The sequence below is a fragment of the Hoplias malabaricus genome, chromosome 5 (assembly GCF_029633855.1).
Source record: "Hoplias malabaricus isolate fHopMal1 chromosome 5, fHopMal1.hap1, whole genome shotgun sequence".
Classification (NCBI taxonomy): Eukaryota; Metazoa; Chordata; class Actinopteri; order Characiformes; family Erythrinidae; genus Hoplias; species Hoplias malabaricus.
Window position 1 is genome coordinate 19,409,944 of NC_089804.1, and position 20,698 is coordinate 19,430,641.

The 20,698-nt window shown below is 46.5% G+C and overlaps 1 protein-coding gene across 1 annotated transcript in view; it reads left to right on the top strand.

The window, feature by feature from the left end:
• The first annotated feature begins 1,731 nt into the window (after positions 1-1,731).
• Positions 1,732-20,698, top strand: part of arhgef3 (Rho guanine nucleotide exchange factor (GEF) 3) — a 79,589-nt gene continuing 60,622 nt past the window's right edge. The window contains exon 1 of the mRNA XM_066671766.1: positions 1,732-1,836. Coding sequence (XP_066527863.1) covers positions 1,802-1,836 — 35 coding nt within the window. The 5' untranslated portion in view covers positions 1,732-1,801. The remainder of the gene's footprint in view (positions 1,837-20,698) is intronic.

The window sequence follows — 20,698 nt, forward strand, 5'->3', positions numbered from 1 at the left end:
GTACCAGTGTGTAGTCAATAACTCTTCTGGAGGACAGTGGAGGTCCAGCTTGGCCACGGCTGTGAGTGATGAAGGCTGTAGTTCCACATATTGCCAGCAGAGGGAGGCAGAGATTAATTTGCTTCCGGTCACTGGTCCGTGGAGCGAAGAAGGACAGAGATGAACCCACGCCCCAAATGAGTTCGGCACAACACAGACCACAGGGTCCAGGGGCCGTGATAAAGGATTAGAAACTAATTCATCCACCCACTCATTCATTCATTCATTCACATTCTGTAACTGCTTCATCCTGATCAGGGGCACAGTAGGTCCCTGGACGGACAAACAACTTTGTGTGTGTGTCTGAGTGGGTAAAGCTGTCCATTGGTGTGTGTGTGTGTGACACGGTCCATAGGTGTGTGTGGGTGAAGCTGTCCATAGGTGTGTGTGTGTCTGAGTGGGTGACACTGTCCATAGGTGTGTATGTGTGTGTGTGTGAAACTGTCCATAGGTGTGTGTGTCTGAGTGGGTGACATTCTCCATAGGTGCGTGTGTGTGTGTGTGTGTGAAACTGTCCATAGGTGTGTGTGTCTGAGTGGGTGACACTGTCCATTGGTGTGTGTGTCTGTCTGTGTGTGTGCGTGTGTGTGACACGGTCCATAGGTGTGTGTGTGTGAAGCTGTCCATAGGTGTGTGTGTGTCTGAGTGGGTGACACTGTCCATAGGTGTGTATGTGTGTGTGTGTGAAACTGTCCATAGGTGCGTGTGTCTGAGTGGGTGACACTGTCCATAGGTGTGTATGTGTGTGTGTGTGTGTGAAACTGTCCATAGGTGTGTGTGTGTGTGTGTGTGTGTGAAACTGTCCATAGGTGTGTGTGTCTGAGTGGGTGACACTGTCCATAGGTGTGTGTGTGAAACTGTCCATAGGTGTGTGTGTCTGAGTGGGTGACACTGTCCATAGGTGTGTGTGTGTGAAACTGTCCATAGGTGTATGTGTGTGTGTGTCTGAGTGGGTGACACTGTCCATAGGTGTGTGTGTGTGTGTGTGTGTCTGAGTGGGTGACACTGTCCATAGGTGTGTGTGTGTGTGAAACTGTCCATAGGTGTGTGTGTGTCTGAGTGGGTGACAATGTCCATAGGTGTGTATGTGTGTGTGTGTGAAACTGTCCATAGGTGTGTGTGTCTGAGTGGGTGACACTGTCCATAGGTGTGTGTGTGTGTGTGTGTCTGAGTAGGTAAAGCTGTCCATAGGTGTGTGTGTGTGTTTCTGAGTGGGTGACACTATCCATAGGTGTGTGTGTGTGTGCAGTTTCACCCATTCAGCCTCACACACACTTATGGACAGTTTCACACACTCATCCACCCCAGGAGATGAAACCCATAAAAACATTGATCAAAATGCTGCTTCAACATCATTAATTAACGTCATAAAATTATTTACATAATAAACCTTTCATTTACAAAATAAACGAACAACACCACAAACTTCCTCTGTTCTTTACCGAGGACACGGAGTGGTCGGGACTTACAGAATTTAACCGCCCACTGGGCGTGGTTTGCATGGGGAAGGGGCGGTGTCTTTGAGGCTGTGTCCCCGCCCCTGTCTGAGCCCGCCTGGGTCTGACAGCGCTGAGGAAAGGGAAGGAAAACAGGCTCTAACTCGGGACTAAAACTACAGGACTAAGACTAACTCGGGCCTAGGACAGGTCTGCGCTGAGGGTTCGGAGGGGCAGGTGTTCTGGCTCGGGTTTAAAGGGGTTCTGGACTGAACTCTGTGGACCTGGTTCTCGGTCGAAGCTGAAGAAGAGAAACTCCTGCTCCGATGCAGACGGGTTCTGGAGGGAATGAGGGCTCCAGGTAAGAGCAGAGGGTTCGGTTCTTTGTAAAACACTGTCACTTCTTTTCTAACTGATGTAGATTTATTTTTAATAAAACATAGTGAAATAGGGGCAGTTTTCAGCCTGTGGAATATTAAATAGTTGCGCTGTACCTCTTTTAAGCTCTACATTTTTATATATTTATTTTAATCTCATTTTTATTACTATTTTCCGTTTTAATTTGAATGTGCACAGAGTCAGAGTGGAGACATAGGGCCAGTGAAGTCAGAGGGTGTTGGTCAGGGCTGAGGTTAAACAGATGCAGGGATCTACTTCATCAATAAACAACAAAACGCTCTCCTCTGCTGTGGTCAGATGAGCTCATGTGGTTCAGGTCCAGCTCAGACTCCTTTATCAGACTCAGACTTGAACTGGTTTTATCACAAACACAGGGTCTTTTCCACCACTGCGTTCTTCATGGTTTAGTGTCTGACCCCATCACTGTCCGTCCGCAGACAGCAGTGACACTGGGTGAACTCCCTGTATCTTGGATTTTGACAAATTTGGCAAAAATGTACACATTTTGGACCTGGAATTATTTGCCAAAAGACATAAAAACAGACACACACACATCCTCTGAACAACGTAAACACGGTGGATGAAGCGTGGAGTTGTTTTCCTTGAAAGGAATTAAAGTTTAAGCAGCTGATTTATGACGTGTTGAATGTGTTTAGTTTGATGTGGTGTGTGTTGTGTTTGCTGTGAGTGTGGATCCTGTTTTGTTAGGGTCTTTGAGTCTTGTGTAAGAGATACCTGGTAAATAAAGGTATATATGTGGCCACTGAGCTTTCTGAATGTTTCTGGTTGTGTCTTAGCTGAAAAATCCCATCACCCTGTCCTTCCACAGCAGGAGGGTTCTCTCTGAGCACAGCAGGTGTCACCGGGACCGGGCGGCTGCGTCCACCTGAGTCGCTCGCAGTAGTTTTACCTCCCTCTGGCCTGGTTTCTGTTTGTTGTTACACTGCAGAGGCCCCTGGTGTTTGGGTGTTAATGTGGTGGGCCATATGTGTCCTGTCTGACCAAATAAGAGCCGGTGTGTGAGGGATATCTTCAACGAACACAGTTAAAGTCGTGGTCAAGAGCCTTCATCTGAATCACATTAGTTTCTTTCAGTGTTATGTGTTTAGTTCTTTAAAGGTGACATTCATGATATTAATCAACAACACTCTGAGTGTTTACAAAGCCCCAGTGTCTGTAAATGGGTAAAAAAACAAAGTGTCTGGGTCCAGTGCTAGGCTTTCTCTCTCTCTGCTCACGGCAGAGAAACGCCATCTGGAGGTTTTTAGACAACGGAGAGACTCCAAACGCTGAAAAGAACCAACCGAGATGAGGATGTTGCTCTATTCCTGCTCCATAGGGGGGTAACACTGAATTATTTTTGCTGTTACAGTTACATTACTTAAGATGGAACTGACTCTAAATTCAGGAGAGCGCTAACTGCATGAAAGTAAACACAGAGGGAAAGTGCTACAAAACTAAACAGCTCGAGTTACACATGAGTTTCTGTGGGAATTCAAACAGTGAATAAACACTTACAGACAATTTACACTTCAGACACCAACAAGATACAGTCGCTTCTTACTCACACACACCGCTCCACCTTAAAAGAAACAGTCACTTCTTACTCACACACACCGCTCCACCTTAAAAGAAACAGTCACTTCTTACTCACACACACTGCTCCACCTTAAAAGATACAGTCACTTCTTACTCACACACAGCGCTCCACCTTAAAAGAAACAGTCGCTTCTTACTCACACGCACCGCTCCACCTTAAAAGAAACAATCACTTCTTACTCACACACACTGCTCCACCTTAAAAGTTACAGTCGCTTCTTACTCACACACACCTCTCCACCTTAAAAGATACGGAGCTTCTGAATGTAAACAACCAGAGCGAACAGTGTTTAAACACAATTATAGATGTTCCCTTTAACTGACTGTAACAGCGTCCCTACAGGAGCCGGTGGTTTTCAGGGGAAGTTTTTGTTGCTAGTTCTGTTTACTCAGTTCCTACATTTGTTCTTTGAACATTTCCAGTGGAGTTACCTGAGGTGAGTCCTGTCCAGACTCTCTGTTCAGATTGGCCCTCAGGTCTGCATAGGGCCGGACAGTACATCACTTCAGCATCAGGTGCTGTGACAGTTCTGCTGTTGATACGAAAAGAAAATCTTGCGGCTGTCGTTTTCCACAACCGATCTACAGGAGACGTGTCTGAGAACACCATTCACTCCCATTGAAGGGTCCTGGATGCAGTTTGTTGCTCCGTGGGCCCCCTTACACAGCCCCTCCTGACCCCCCCTGACCAGCTCATCAGGCCTGGACTGATAAAAAGAGTTATATGAACTCAGTGGAGTCTCAGAGAGGGACCTCCTCCAGCACTGCTTCAGAAGGGGATCTCGAACAGAGACAGAAACCCTAAAATAGTTTAACTCCTGCTGATAGACACTGGGTGCTCTCAGACGTTCCGCTGCAGTTCTGTAGGGAACAGAGCGCTTCAGGAATCTTTAGATACAATGTGTGTACACAGGTCAGCTGTGTTGGCCTTGGGTCCAGGCCTTTACGGGGCAAACATAGCGCTCTGGTGTGGAATACCGTCTCTGTGTGAACGGAGCTTGTTGAGAAGCGCTCAGACTGGGGACGGAGAGACTTCTGATGTTCCTGCGTTATCTTTAAAGGCTCTGCTAATGGCAGGTTTGGACAGAGATCTGGTTTAGCCGCGGTTTCTGGAGCCTGAGTGTTTTCTTTTCAGTCGACTGCAGCGTGTTCAGGATTCTCCGTCTGTCCTCTGTGATTAAGCTGCGTCTGAAATGCTTTTGAATAGCAGCTGCGGCCATAGATACGGAATAAAGCAGCACTCCCTTATATTTAGATTCGGCAGCAGATGTCTGAGTGCCCCGCTGGAGTTCAAACGGCAGATCTGCGTCTGTAGATACGAGCCTGTGGGCTGTGGGGGCAGATGAGGGATGTGGGCGGTTTATTAGGGCCGGTTTTTCACCTGTTGCATTATCAGCAGGTGCTGCTGCTCAGCCTGCGCTGAAAAAAGCAACAGATCTGAGTCTACCGTACTTTAAAGGAGCAGTACGTATCGGCCCAGGGTCTAGACCAGACCCCTCCCGTCTGAGTTCAGTCTCTGTGCCTCAGACTGAGGCCTGGCCATGTCTGATGTGTTACAGCAGGTCCGGGCTGGAGCGTGAGGGTCTGAGCGGGGGTCCTGGGCGGGCGGGTCAGATTTTTTTGGGTGTCCAGGCTGAGGGAAGAGGCGCTGGAGCGTGGTGAGTCCTAATCCACCCACTAATCCCCACTGAATGTGTTCAGAATAAGCTTTGGACTGGACGTGACCGGGGAGCAGCTCGGCCGCTGAGCGAGGCCCGATCCCCGCTTCTCTCGTCCTTGCTGGGATTAGCGAGGTTTTCTCTGGCCTTTCATGAGTTCACAGCAGCTCAGGCTCCCCATGGGACGCTTCTGTGTTTCCTTCGTGTCTGACGTAGGGTTCTGTCCAGGCCGTCTCTGCAGGATCGGGATCGTACGCTAATCGTGTGTTAGGAGCAAATACAGTTTTGTGTGTGTGTGTGTGTCTGTGGCTGTAAACAGAACACTGCGCTTTAAGGTTCAGCACTAACCTGTGCTCATGGTGGAATGATGCATGTGGGTTTTGTTATTGTCTTTAAGTAGATATTGGTCATTAAATATGGGCCAGAATCTGCAATAAATGCTCAGTGAGTGGCTCTAACCGCTGTTTGAAGATTAAACACGAGCAATAAGCAGCGAAGCCAAGTCTCTGAGTCACAGATCAATAAAAACGCCCCAACATCACAGCCCTGGCCCCGTATGCTTTTTCTCTTCCTCTTCTTTCCTGGAAAACACAACCGATCCAACCACCTTTTCTTCTTTAAAGTCCCTTTAACTCTAGTTAACAACATCGCTGCAGCAACAGAAAAAGTTCATCGTGAGAGCTCAGGTTTGGTGCCAGTTTTTCCTTTTTTTTCCTCTTGTATTTGTTCAGCAGGTGTTTCTCCAGCCGTTTCTGATCACGGCAGAACCACACTGTTAAACCTCACTGGACTTAACAGCACAGTAATAATCATCCGACTCTTATTTCCTTTGTACAAATAGGTTTTAAAGGGTTAATGTGTAGCGTATAACTGTAACTCAAAATTCAAACATTCTCCTGCGCTATTGTCATTGTGTGGTAACTGTGTGTCAGATTAAAAATCACATTTTTTTAACAGAATTCAACATAAAAATAACCTATGAATGCAGTAATAATGCACTCCGTCCCCGATCTCTAACTCTGAACTCATTCATTCATTCATTCATTCATTTATCCACTGTCTGTAACCCTTGTCCAGTTCAGGGCAGCGGGGGGTCCGGAGTCTACCCGGAATCACTGGGCACAAGGTGGGAACACACCCCTGAATTTTGAATTACAAACGTATTTCACACACAGTGTTCATTCACTGATGAGTGATTAAAAGAATATTCCAGTGGTTCTAGCTGTACTCTCCGGTGCAGGAAGCACACCCATGTGACCTTTCTTCAGTGTCAAAGGGCTGCAGTGAAAATGAAAGTCGTGGTTGTGGTAAATTCCAGATTTTCCCGTTTTTGAGAAGAGAAACAGCCACAAAGCGCTGACAGAAACACACTCACCAGGACAGGGCTGAATCTCCCTGTCCTCTCACACACAGCAGAGACATGGACACCGGCCGCTCCGCTCACTGACTTCCTAATGATTGTTCACGTCACTTCAGGCCACCTCCCGGCGTTTAGAAAGCAGAAGCGTCTGTCGTTAGTGTTTCCAGCGATGTGAAAAGGCCAGTTAGCTGTGGACAGAGCGGTCGGGAAGGAAACTGCAAGCCAAGCAACCCCTGAACAAACACACACTGATAGACCTGGATGGGGACGGGGTCTGTATTCAGAGACCAGATGAAGAACACTTTTGGGCCCAGTCTGGGCGTAGTCTGAAGTTTAGAACTGCAGAGTTCTCACAGAAACGGAGGGCAGGGGGCACTCTTCAGAGATTCAGTTGTTGTCAGTGTGTGATCAGGACGGAAGGAGTGTTGGTGTACTGTGTTGTTGGATCAGTCCTGACCCACAGAACCCCGTTACTCCACTGCGCTCTCAGAGATCTTTGTGGCAAAGCTCAGTGCTCTAAAAACGACCAAGGACACGGTGCAGCAGGGTGGGAATCACAGAGCGTCTCACGGTAGGATATTATCACGATACACTGCCCACGGTAACGATGATACCTCGTTGCTGCACTCCTGGGATACTCCATATATAACACCACAATCAATGCGCTGCAATAACTGTGTAACTGAAGAAGATAATACTCCTTTAAGGCTTTAACACACACCCTGAATGCAGCATGTCCTTGTCTCAGTGGGTCATCAGTTCTGTGTAAAACAGTCGTAAACGGCCAGTTCGCTGTGTTCTCTGTGAACTTAGTTTTAACCAAATACTTCTTACGAATAAGTCTTTGTCCATTTCATTTGTGTAAAAACTGAATTGAGGCCAGACTTTCAGTTTGAAAGAGGATGTTTTTTCCTTCACAGGTTTACTCTATTCGTTCGATTAGCGCCACCACATGGAGTCGGGGAGTATTGACTCATGTAAATCACACAGGAGGCAGAGTCTATTTACATCACGTATATTTTGCAATAAAAGTATAGAAATGTGGCTCCAGTGTATATTTATAATCTGTGGCGATGCGATATATCGCTGTATCGATATATTGTCCCACCCCTAACTACAGCTCAGTTTGTGCCTGTGTCCGTTCAGGACCTTTCACTACGCGTCTGTGGCCCGCGCTGCTCAGATCTTTCGGCCAGGAGGTGAAGCAGGTCGTCAGATCGGTCCCCGACGATGAGGTGTTACTGGAGTTACTAACGTGGATCATCTTACAACTTTTAGGTGCAGCTTCCTGACCGTGTCCTGCTCAGTGTTTATTAGATCGGCAGTGACCAGCGACTCACTCACTTTACCCTCGTCTGTAAACAGAGCTCTGAAACGTAATTACAGTCTGTGCTCCATCAATAATGCAGTTGTGTTTACACGGTTTTTCCGTGTCCACCTCCTGCTTCCTCCGCTCCTGGGCTGATGGCACAGGATGAGAGACAGTCCGGACTCTTCAGGAAACCCCTCATCACCCTCAGGGACACATTCCCTCAGTATTCCCTCAGAGAGAAAGCACCTTTCTCTCACTCAAGGTCTATTTGTGTCAGAACGGGGGGCATTCTGTTGTTTACAGGAGGGAGAATACAGAGAATAAAGGTGTGTTTTCTGTCGTGATGAAGCAGAGATGGAGAGAGGGAGGTGAAGTTTCCCACAGTTTTGAGGCCGATGCTGAATTATCCGCCCCCTGCTTCAGAATAGTGTTGATAATGATTTTTAAAGTCCCCCTCTGCTCTCGTTCAGAAGACTATGCTGAGGCCGGACATGAAGTGTGCATTTCTCTAATTTTGGATGTGCAGCTGCTCCAGATCAGGGCTGTACACTGTGGCCTCCCTCCACTGGTCAGTGTCAGCCACCTGTCGTTCAGCCCTCGCTCAGCTGTGAGGGAAACGCCTGTCGTAAAGAGGACAGGTGGATTTTCGCCTACACCGCCTTGTCGTCTGCTTTAATTCTGCGTCATGTGTCAGGTCCTGGTCTGTTCTGTGCTCAGCGCTGTGCGGCAGTGCAGTGGCCAGTGGCCGAAAGTATACGGACATTTCCTCACGGGTTGTTGCTGACCTCAGTGTAGTCCACTGTTTAAACTGTGTGTTTACTGCTCTGCTCTGGTTCTCTCTGGTTCTCTCTGGTTCTCTTTGGTTCTCTCTGTTCTCTGGTTCTCTTTGGTTCTCTCTGGTTCTCTCTGTTCTCTGGTTCTCTCTGTTCTCTGGTTCTCTCTGGTTCTCTCTGTTCTCTGGTTCTCTCTGTTCTCTGGTTCTCTCTGGTTCTCTTTGGTTCTCTCTGTTCTCTGGTTCTCTTTGTTCTCTCTGGTTCTCTCTGTTCTCTGGTTCTCTTTGTTCTCTCTGGTTCTCTCTGTTCTCTGGTTCTCTCTGTTCTCTGGTTCTCTTTGTTCTCTCTGGTTCTCTCTGTTCTCTGGTTCTCTCTGGTTCTCTCTGTTCTCTCGTTCTCTTTGTTCTCTCTGGTTCTCTCTGTTCTCTGGTTCTCTCTGTTCTCTGGTTCTCTTTGGTTCTCTCTGCTTCTCTCTGTTCTCTGGTTCTCTCTGTTCTCTGGTTCTCTCTGGTTCTCTCTGTTCTCTCTGGTCCTCTCTGGTTCACTCTGTTCTCTGGTTCTCTCTTGCTCTCATTAATACAGTTTTGATAAAGGGGTGTAATTGCATTATTATTCTATTACAGTGTATTATTTTTATATCAGTGGCTTAAAATGGTTTAAAATGAAAGTACTATCATCGAATGCAGTTATTTCCAGGACAATATTTTAGCTAAAAACATTTGTTGTGACAGGTCTGAGCAGCACACAGAGGACTTCTTGGACACGCTGTTGGACTATGATCATTGGGAAGTGTCTGAGGACGTTGCTGACTTTGCTGTGAGAAGTTGTTCAGCGGCTCGGTTTATTGCTCTTTGTTTTTATGAGACGCTTGATTATGTCTTGCTTCATTCGGTCAGTAGACTGCCACCTAAACATCGAGTTCGGGTTCAGCCTGACACCACAGCTGATTAATCCAATGGAAAAAGATGACAGGTTTCAGACCAGCTTCTGTTAAAGTGTATCGGCTCTAGACCAGGAGACGCAGCGCAGAGCCTCAGAGAGAAACAACCCTCAGGCATCAAACTCGTCTCCGCTGAGCGGCTTCATTCTGAAACAGAGGAAAAGTTGTGTGTGAGGAAGGTTTGTAAAGCACTGAATGTGCTCAGTGGTCTCAGTGGGCACACACACACACACACACACACACACGCACACACACAGCAGTGGTTGGCCACATTGGTTGTTGAGGGAGGAGAAAGCACAATTCCTTCACAAACCCCCACCCCATTTCTGCAGCAGGTCCTGGAGCCTGAAGCAGCTAGGGTTTCTGCGTCCAGTCGAGGGTGGGACTCAAACCCGCAGTCCACCTCGGTAACCCCTCAGCCCCTGGTCAGTGCCAGATACTGGACCCTGTGAACAGGAGCTGAGAGACTGTGGTCAGTGATGCAGCTGAGTGAGGACCTCAGCCCTGATAAAGCTCTATAATTAAACAGAAGTGCAGCTGGGTGCGCTAGAGGGTGAACATCAGAAGACCTCATCTTTTCTTAATTTAATTTCTGTTCAAAACAAGATATTTAGCCTGAACTCGTCCACGTTGTTACAGACCCCCTGTCCTTTGTTATTTATTATTTAAGTAGTGGACGTTTCTCAATGCAAAGGGTCTTACTCTGTCAGATCCATTACAGGAACATCACTGTCACTGAAGCTACAAACAGTGGAGTGTATCTTTAAAGGTGCAGCAGTGGTGTTAGAGTCCAGCTGTGTTCCCTAAAGGTTCATTACATTCTCTTCTCCAGAAGGAGAGAGGGATCTCTGTAATCTTTCATTATACAACTGTGGAGAATAAAAGAACACAATAAAAGTCCTGGAGATGAATCGGAGCGAATGACATCAACACAACTTTAAAATCTACACTTATTACAGATCATGGTACAGTTCTGTTACTAAAGGCACTGAAAATGTTCCACTGAGGCCACCCTCCAGAGTGAAGCTTTACTGAGAGCGCTCCCTTCACTTTTTATAAAAAAAGAGTGTGTTTCCTCTCCATGTGCTGCTCTGCAGTGGGTTTGCTCTGGAAACCACTCTAATGTGTTTACGAAGCCCCAGTGTCTGTAAATGGGTAAAAAAACAAAGTGTCTGGGTCCGGTGCTAGGCTTTCTCTCTCTCTGCTCACGGCAGAGAAACGCCATCTGGAGGTTTTTAGACAACGGAGAGACTCCAAACGCAGAAAAGAACTAACCGATATGAGGATGTTGCTCTATTCCTGCTCCATAGGGGGGTAACGCTGACTTATTCTTGCTGTTTCCGATCACTTAAGATGGAAATGTCTCCAAACTCAGAAGACGGCTAACTGCGTTAGCGACAATGCTACAAAACTAAACAGCTCGAGTTACACATGAGTTTCTGTGGGAATCAAACAGTGGATAAACACTTACAGACAGTTTCAAACACGTACAAACTGTTGTTTTGTCCTCAAATACACTGTTCCACCTTAAAAACTGCGGAGCTTAGAATTTCTTTTCCCCACAATTGTAGACATTATCTTTAATGGACAGTCAGGAGTCTCGAGAGAACGTCGTTCAGCACGAGTCACTCTGCCAAGAACGTACGGATCTGTTAAATCTGCAGCACACTTCTTTTAACACAATGAAGTATTTATTAACCTCTGACACTAGGCACTGGACGATCACCTCAAATAACACTGGACTATCACCAGGAGTGACGTGGAAAGGGTTAAACAACACATTATCATGTTTGCTCAGATAAATAGCTTTTTAAATGTCATTTTCTCAGGTGCCTAAAGCTTTTACACAGTTGTGTAGGTGTCAGGACATTTAAAGCAGCGGCGCAGTGTAAAAGAAGTGTGCTCCCTGTTTCAGGGCGAGTGGAGGATGATGGGTGTGGGATCTGGGTGAATGAGGTCATGGCTAGTTCTGCATCACCATCATGTTACTCAGCCTAGGGCAAAGCATTTTGTGTGTGTGTGTGTGTGTGTGTGTGTGTGTGTGTGGCTTCCTTCTCTCTTGAGTGGAACACTGATGTAGTTGGAAAGAGTGAGCCGTTTGTCTCATGAGAGCGTGTGAGGCACTAACTCATATCGGTCCAGACACATGCAGCAGCTGTAGTTAAATGTCCACTCGGATTAGCCTCCGCTCCTCATTCGCTCCCATGCTTCACTCCCGCTTAGACCCTGCGAAGAGTTAAACTCTGTGGGGCGCTGCAGTGACACTGATGTGGTGGTGGGGTCAGTGGAGGTCAGTGGAAGATCCACTCACTGAAGCTGAACCACACACAGCGCCTATGCTCATTGGCCCCTGGCCTCCACAGAGTGGACATTACTTTTCCTTCCACCCTAGTGTCACCCGGCTCAGAGATATCACCACTCAACTACTGCTGCCTTTCAGAGAGAGGGAGGGGGAGAGAGAGAGAGAGAGAGAGAGAGAGGAGAGAGACAGAGAGAGAGGAGAGAGAGACAGAGAGAGAGACAGAGAGAGAGAGAGAGAGAGAGAGACAGAGAGAGGGAGAGAGAGAGACAGAGAGAGGGAGAGAGAGAGAGAGAGAGAGAGAGAGAGAGAGACAGAGAGAGACAGAGAGAGAGAGAGAGACAGTGTGTATGTCCTGCCAGCAGAGGGAGACAGAGATCACTAGAGCCTGTAGAGGGGGATCAGACTGGGGTTAAAGGAAGCAGTGTTTGTTTTCTGTGTAAGAAGTGCACAGTTCTGTTTCACAGTGCTGTGAGGGAGGTGTGTGTTACTGTGTGATTCTACGAGCCCCTCTCCTGACCACTGTGTTAGAAAATAAAGTTCTGACATGACTCTATTCCAACTCCATCACTGAACCTGAAGCAGCCTATGTTTATTAAAACACACTTTTCTCTGGGTGCTAAGGGCTGTTTAAGGTTGTGTTGTAATGTGTGTGTGTGTGTGTGTGTGTGTGTGTGTGTGTGGGTGGGGGGATGAGTTTATGGAGGAGGTAATTACAGACGCCTCAGTCGCTTTTTCAAAAAATACAGAAAGAGGAGCTTCTTTGTTTCTGTTATTGCTGTCATGGCAATGTGGGTTTGGCTTGGGGAGAGGCATGCAGGGGAAACAGGTGTGTGTGTGTGTGTGCTTCCTCTCCAGGTAAGAGGAAATGGGTCAGGAAACAGCTTTGCATGGCCTTCTTGTTCTTTGCGCAGTGAAGGCCTCGAATGCTGTGACCTCCTCTGACCTTCGGCTTCAGTGAAAGAATAAAGCGCAGCCAGCGGAAACTTTAGAGGAACGCGTTTTTCCTGACGTTTAAACTCAGAGACGTTGAGTCTGAGGCTCTGGAGGAACCTAGAGGAACACACAGAGTTCAGGCCACTCGCGTACATTTGCTTTTTTTACATTAAAACATGTTCTTTAATGCACTTATTACTTCCTGCATATTGCACTCAATGTAAGGTATTTTGTATAAATTGTGCTGTAGTTCGAATGTTAGATCCTCTTTTGTAAGTCGCTTTGGATAAAAGCATCTGCCAAATGCATAAATGTAAATGTAAATGTAAATGTTCTGCCCAGAGTCAGGGACCAGTTTATGGCGTCAGTTTTGGTTCTTAACTGAGTTCCTCAGGTTTAAAGCGTGCTGCTGATGTCAGCTGTTCCACAGACACTTTATTGATCCCAGAGGAGAATTCAAAGCCTCCAATAACTGTTCCACATAAAAGAGTAAAATATAAGAAAATAGAAATATACAACTGAATATAGAATATAAAATATAAAAATAGAAATATATATAGAAAAATCTCACAGTGTGATGGAGGTAGTGCAGTGAACCCAACAGAGTAAACTGTGTAAACCAGTAGAGTGCAGCAATAGTGCAGTTATAATATCAGCAGTGCAAAATACGCAGATACATAGAGGGTTATGTCTGTTCAATTGTCCGGAGTACAGCAGAGCCACAGTATTATTATTTGCTGAATAATGATGAGCTGAACAGTCCTGAGGGACAAAAGACATCCTGAATCGGTGGGTCCGGAGCCTAACTGGAATCACTGGGCACAAGGTGGAAGCACACCCTGGAGGGGGTGCCGGTCCTTCACTGGGTGACGCACATTTACACTCACACCTACGGACACTTTTGAGTCGCCAATCCACCTACCAACGTGTGTTTTTGGAGCATGGGAGAAACCGGAGCACCGGAAACCCACGCAGACACAGAGAGAACACACCACACTCCTCACAGACAGTCACCCGGAGGAAACCCACGCAGACACAGGGAGAACACACCACACTCCTCACAGACAGTCACCCGGAGGAAACCCACGCAGACACAGGGAGAACACACCACACTCCTCACAGACAGTCACCCTGAGGAAACCCACGCAGACACAGGGAGAACACACCACACTCCTCACAGACAGTCACCCGGAGGAAACCCACGCCGACACAGGGAGAACACACCACACTCCTCACAGACAGTCACCCGGAGGAAACTCACGCAGACACAGAGAGAACACACCACACTCCTCACAGACAGTCACCCGGAGGAAACCCACGCAGACACAGGGAGAACACACCACACTCCTCACAGACAGTCACCTGGAGGAAACCCACGCAGACACAGGGAGAACACACCACACTCCTCACAGACATTCACCCGGAGGAAAAACATGCCGACACAGGGAGTACACACCACACTCCTCACAGACAGTCACCCAGAGGAAACCCACACAGACACAGGGAGAACACACCACACTCCTCACAGACAGTCACCAGGAGGAAACCCACACAGACACAGGGAGAACACACCACACTCCTCACAGACAGTCACCAGGAGGAAACCCACACAGACACAGAGAGTCAGTGTCAGTGAAGACGCTGTTGTGTGAGTTGCGCTGCTGGGACATGTGGCAGTGTTTACAGTGTCCTCGCAGCACAAGCCCTTTCTCATGAGCCCAGTGTGTAATTAGAGGATGACTCTCCTAATCTCCACAGACGTTTTCAACTGCAATTAAAACCTCCACACACTCGCTGTAGCTCTGCCTCAGTCTTCGGAGTCTCCCACTCTCAGCCTGCAGCAGCCTTCAGTCCCACGGCGTCCACCCAGTTTGGGGAATCCTTGTGACACTAGTGCACTGGTGTGTGTGTGTGTGTGTGTGTGTGTGTGTGTGTCACAGATGGGTTTAATGTGGAGCACACATTTTGTTGTATGTTGAACAATGAGCAGTATATTCACAGTTAGTGCAGTGATTTATTTAAATGTATTGCAGTGTTGTGGTCAGTGTGTGGAGTCAGGGCGGGGGCAGTAGATGCAGATGAATAAAAGGGGACCCGGACTCTCCAGTGGACTGTAAAAGTGATCCACCCGGTGATAACAATAACAAGGTGCGAGTAAAGCATAGTTTAGTTTCTGGAACCTGTTGAAGTGTTCCCTCAGACGGCCACCAGGGGGCGCTATTGTACTGGACGGAGCTGTGTTGGTGTGAAGTTAAGTCACGCTGGCTGTGAAAAGCAGGTCTGTGTCAGTCTTATGAAGTAAATAACTATACAGCAGTGTCCCCCTTCTTCAAACAATGCAGAGAAAACAGACATTTCAGACACAACTTTCATCTTCCTCATTATAATCATCATCATCATCATCATCATTCTCATCATCATCCACATCATCATTCTCATCCACATCCTCATCATCATCATCATCATCATCATTCTCATCCACATCCTCATCATCATCATCCTCATCATCATCATCATCCTCATTCTCGTCCTCATCATCATCTTCACCATCCACATCCTCATCATCATCATCATCCACATCCTCATCATCATCATCATCATCATCCACATCCTCGTCCTCATCATCACCATCATCATCATCATTCTCATCCACATCCTCATCATCATCATCATCCACATCCTCATCATCATCATCCTCGTCCTCATCATCATCATCCACATCCTCATCATCCTCATCATCATCATCCACATCCTCGTCCTCATCATCATCATCATCCACATCCTCGTCCTCATCATCATCATCATCATCCACATCCTCGTCCTCATCATCATCATCATCATCATCATCCACATCATCATCATCATCATCATCCTCGTCCTCATCATCATCACCACCATCATCCACATCCTCATCATCATCATCATTCTCATCATCAACATCATCATCATCATCCACATCCTCATCATCATCATCATCGTCATCATCATCTTCATCATTCTCATCCTCATCCTCATCATCCTCATCATCATCATCCACATCCTCGTCCTCATCATCATCCACATCCTCATCATCATCATCATCATCCACATCCTCCTAATCATCATCATCCTCATCATCATCCACATCCTCATCATCCTCATCGTCATCCACATCCTCATCATCATCATGATCATTCTCATCATCATCCTCATCATCATCCACATCCTCATCATCATCATGATCATGCTTCTCATCATCCTCATCATCATCCACATCCTCATCATCATCCACATCCTCAACATCATCATGATCATTCTCATCCACATCCTCATCATCATCATGATCATTCTCATCATCATCATCATCATCATCATCATCATCTTTGGTGGATGAACTCACCACATTACACCCCCTCATTTTACATCACTTTTTTTTCTGGCACAGCATTTACACTTCTGAGAAATGTTTACAGAGACGATACAGAAAAGCTGTGGAGAAGTGACCTACATTAATCTCTCATCAGTGAGTAACACTGATCTCCACACAGCTCTAAAGCTCTTTGTTCTGATTCATCAGAAGATCAGAAGATCCCACGTCGTCCTAATATCAGAAAAGTTTACTTTATTCAGATCTTTCCAAAAGTACACGCTTCCTCTTCTGAGAATCTAGTTCACACTGCGTGAAAGGTGTGTTCCTCAGCCGGGACGACCCAGCGGGTGCAGGGGGAAGTTACAGAGCTGTGTATGTGGAAGCTCCATATAGATTTGTCAAGAAAGTTATTGATTATTCTCCAAAAGAGAATGAATAGGTAGAGGGGATGGGAACGGCACAAACGTGTGTGTGTGTGTGTGTGTGTGTCTGTCTGTCTGTGTGTGTGTGTGTGTGTGTGTGTGTGTGTGTGTGTGTGTGTGTGTGTGTCTGTCTGTGTGCGTGTGTGCGTGCGTGTGTGTGTGTGTGTGTGTGTGTGTGTGTGTGTGTGTCTGACCCAGGCTCACATTCTAAGCATGTGATTTATCAGATATCACAGTAGGGGCTGGTCTCTGGTCAGTGTGGTTATCAGGCCAGGGTTCCAGATGCTGATGGAGGTTGTGGGAAAGAGCTCTCTGTTGATAACGTGTAAAGGGGACCTACCTCAGATGCTGGGGGATGTCAAGGTGTCTGAGAGCTAACAGACGGCCACAGACCTCACTGAGGGATGGGACAGATGTAAATGGTCCACTGGTGAGTCAGTGGACAGGGTTAGGACACTCCCCTTTATGTGATTTCATTATTGATTAATGATCATTAGTTGTGTGCAGTGTGGCTGTTTTGTTTGGGCACTGTGTGCGTTTCACCCCAGAGCAATGCAGTATCATGACAGTATCATGTGTGTGAGTAAGAAGCGACTGTATCTTTTAAGGTGGAGCGGTGTGTGTGAGTGAGAAGCGACTGTATCTTTTAATGTGGAGTGGTGTGTCTGAGTAAGAAGCGACTTTATCTTTTAATGTGGAGCGGTGTGTCTGAGTAAGAAGCGACTGTATCTTTTAATGTGGAGTGTTGTTTGTGAGTTAGAAGCGACTGTATCTTTTAAGGTGGAGTGGTGTGTGTGAGTAAGAAGCAACTGTTTCTTTTAATGTGGAGCGGTGTGTGTGAGTAAGAAGCAACTGTTTCTTTTAATGTGGAGCGGTGTGTGTGAGTTAGAAGCGACTGTATCTTTTAAGGTGGAGCGGTGTGTGTGAGTAAGAAGTGACTGTATCTTTTAATGTGGAGTGCTGTGTGTGAGTAAGAAGCGACTATCTTTTAAGGTGGATTGATGTGTGTGAGTAAGAAGCGACTGTAACTTTTAAGGTGGAGTGTTGTGTGTGTATAAGAAGCTACTGTATCTTTTAAGGTGGAGCGGTGTGTGTGAGTAAGAAGCGACTATCTTTTAAGGTGGAGCGGTGTGTGTGAGTGAGAAGCGACTGTATCTTTTAAGGTGAAACGGTGTGTGTGTGAGTAAGAAGCGACTGTATCTTTTAAGGTGGATTGGTGTGTGTGAGTAAGAAGCGACTGTATCTTCTAAGGTGGAGCGGTGTGTGTGAGTAAGAAGCGACTGTATCTTTTAAGGTGGAGCGGTGTGTGTGAGTAAGAAGCGACTGTATCTTATAAGGTGGAGCGGTGTGTGTGAGTGAGAAGCGACTGTATCTTTTAATGTGGAGCGGTGTGTGTGTGTGAGTAAGAAGCCACTGTATCTTTTAAGGTGGAGCGGTGTGTGTGAGTAAGAAGCGACTGTATCTTTTAAGGTGGAGGGGTGTGTGTGAATAAGAAGCGATTGTATCTTTTAAGTTGGATTGGTGTGTGTGAGTAAGAAGCGACTGTATCTTTTAAGGTGGAGCGTTGTGTGTGAGTAAGAAGCGACTGTATCTTTTAATGTGGAGCAGTGTGTGTGAGTAAGAAGCGACTGTATCTTTTAATGTGGATTGGTGTGTGAGTAAGAAGTGGCTGTATCTTCTAAGGTGGAGCGGTGTGTGTGAGTAAGAAGCGACTGTATCTTTTAAGGTGGAGCGGTGTGTGTGTGTGAGTAAGAAGCGACTGTATCTTTTAAGGTGGAGGGGTGTGTGTGAGTAAGAAGCGACTGTATCTTTTAAGGTGGAGGGGTGTGTGTGAGTAAGAAGCGACTGTATCTTTTAATGTGGAGCGGTGTGTGTGAGTGAGAAGCGACTGTATCTTTTAAGGTGGAGCGGTGTGTGTGTGTGAGTAAGAAGCTACTGTATCTTTTAAGGTGGAGCGGTGTGTGTGAGTGAGAAGCGACTGTATCTTTTAATGTGGAGCGGTGTGTGTGTGTGAGTAAGAAGTGACTGTATCTTTTAATGTGGAGCGGTGTGTGTGAGTAAGAAGCAACTGTTTCTTTTAATGTGGAGCGGTGTGTGTGAGTAAGAAGCGACTGTAACTTTTAAGGTGGATTGGTGTGTGTGAGTAAGAAGCGACTGTATCTTCTAAGGTGGAGCGGTGTGTGTGAGTAAGAAGCGACTGTATCTTTTAATGTGGAGCGGTGTGTGTGAGTAAGAAGCGACTGTATCTTTTAAGTTGGATTGGTGTGTGTGAGTAAGAAGCGACTGTATCTTTTAAGGTGGAGCGTTGTGTGTGAGTAAGAAGCGACTGTATCTTTTAATGTGGAGCAGTGTGTGTGAGTAAGAAGCGACTGTATCTTTTAATGTGGATTGGTGTGTGTGAGTAAGAAGCGACTGTATCTTCTAAGGTGGATTGGTGTGTGTGAGTAAGAAGCGACTGTATCTTTTAAGGTGGATTGGTGTGTGTGTGTGAGTAAGAAGCGACTGTATCTTTTAAGGTGGAGCGGTGTGTGTGAGTAAGAAGCGACTGTATCTTTTAATGTGGAGCGGTGTGTGTGAGTGAGAAGCGACTGTATCTTTTAAGGTGGAGCGGTGTGTGTGAGTAAGAAGCGACTGTATCTTCTAAGGTGGATTGGTGTGTGTGAGTAAGAAGTGGCTGTATCTTCTAAGGTGGAGCGGTGTGTGTGAGTAAGAAGCGACTGTATCTTTTAAGGTGGAGCGGTGTGTGTGTGTGAGTAAGAAGCGACTGTATCTTTTAAGGTGGAGCGGTGTGTGTGAGTAAGAAGCGACTGTATCTTTTAATGTGGAGCGGTGTGTGTGAGTGAGAAGCGACTGTATCTTTTAAGGTGGAGGGGTGTGTGTGAGTAAGAAGCTACTGTATCTTTTAATGTGGAGCGGTGTGTGTGAGTGAGAAGCGACTGTATCTTTTAAGGTGGAGCGGTGTGTGTGTGTGAGTAAGAAGCGACTGTATCTTTTAAGGTGGAGCGGTGTATGTGAGTAAGAAGCGACTGTTTCTTTTAAGGTTGAGCGGTGTGTGTGAGTAAGAAGCGACTCTATCTTTTAAGGTGGAGCGGTGTGTGTGAGTAAGAAGCGACTGTATCTTTTAAGGTGGATTGGTGTGTGTGAGTAAGAAGCGACTGTATCTTCTAAGGTGGAGCGGTGTGTGTGAGTAAGAAGCGACTGTATCTTTTAAGGTGGATTGGTGTGTGTGAATAAGAAGCGACTGTATCTTTTAAGGTGGAGCGGTGTGTGTGAGTAAGAAGCGACTGTATCTTTTAAGGTGGAGCGGTGTGTGTGAGTAAGAAGCGACTGTATCTTTTAAGGTGGATTGGTGTGTGTGAGTAAGAAGCGACTGTATCTTTTAAGGTGGAGCGGTGTATGTGAGTAAGAAGCGACTATCTTTTAAGGTTGAGCGGTGTGTGTGAGTAAGAAGCGACTGTATCTTTTAAGGTGGAGCGGTGTGTGTGAGTAAGAAGCGACTGTATCTTTTAAGGTGGATTGGTGTGTGTGAGTAAGAAGCGACTGTATCTTCTAAGGTGGATTGGTGTGTGTGAGTAAGAAGCGACTGTATCTTCTAAGGTGGAGCGGTGTGTGTCAGTAAGAAGCGACTGTATCTTTTAAGGTGGAGCTGTGTGTGTGTGAGTTAGAAGCTACTGTATCTTTTAAGGTGGAGCGGTGTGTGTGAGTAAGAAGCAACTGTATCTTTTAATGTGGAGCGGTGTGTGTGAGTGAGAAGCGACTGTATCTTTTAAGGTGGAGCGGTGTGTGTGTGAGTAAGAAGCTACTGTATCTTTTAAGGTGGAGCGGTGTGTGTGAGTAAGAAGCGACTGTATCTTTTAAGGTGGATTGGTGTGTGTGAGTAAGAAGCGACTGTATCTTTTAAGGTGGAGCGGTGTATGTGAGTAAGAAGCGACTGTATCTTTTAAGGTTGAGCGGTGTGTGTGAGTAAGAAGCGACTCTATCTTTTAAGGTGGAGCGGTGTGTGTGAGTAAGAAGCGACTGTATCTTTTAAGGTGGATTGGTGTGTGTGAGTAAGAAGCGACTGTATCTTCTAAGGTGGAGCGGTGTGTGTGAGTAAGAAGCGACTGTATCTTTTAAGGTGGAGCGGTGTGTGTGAGTAAGAAGCGACTGTATCTTTTAATGTGGAGCGGTGTGTGT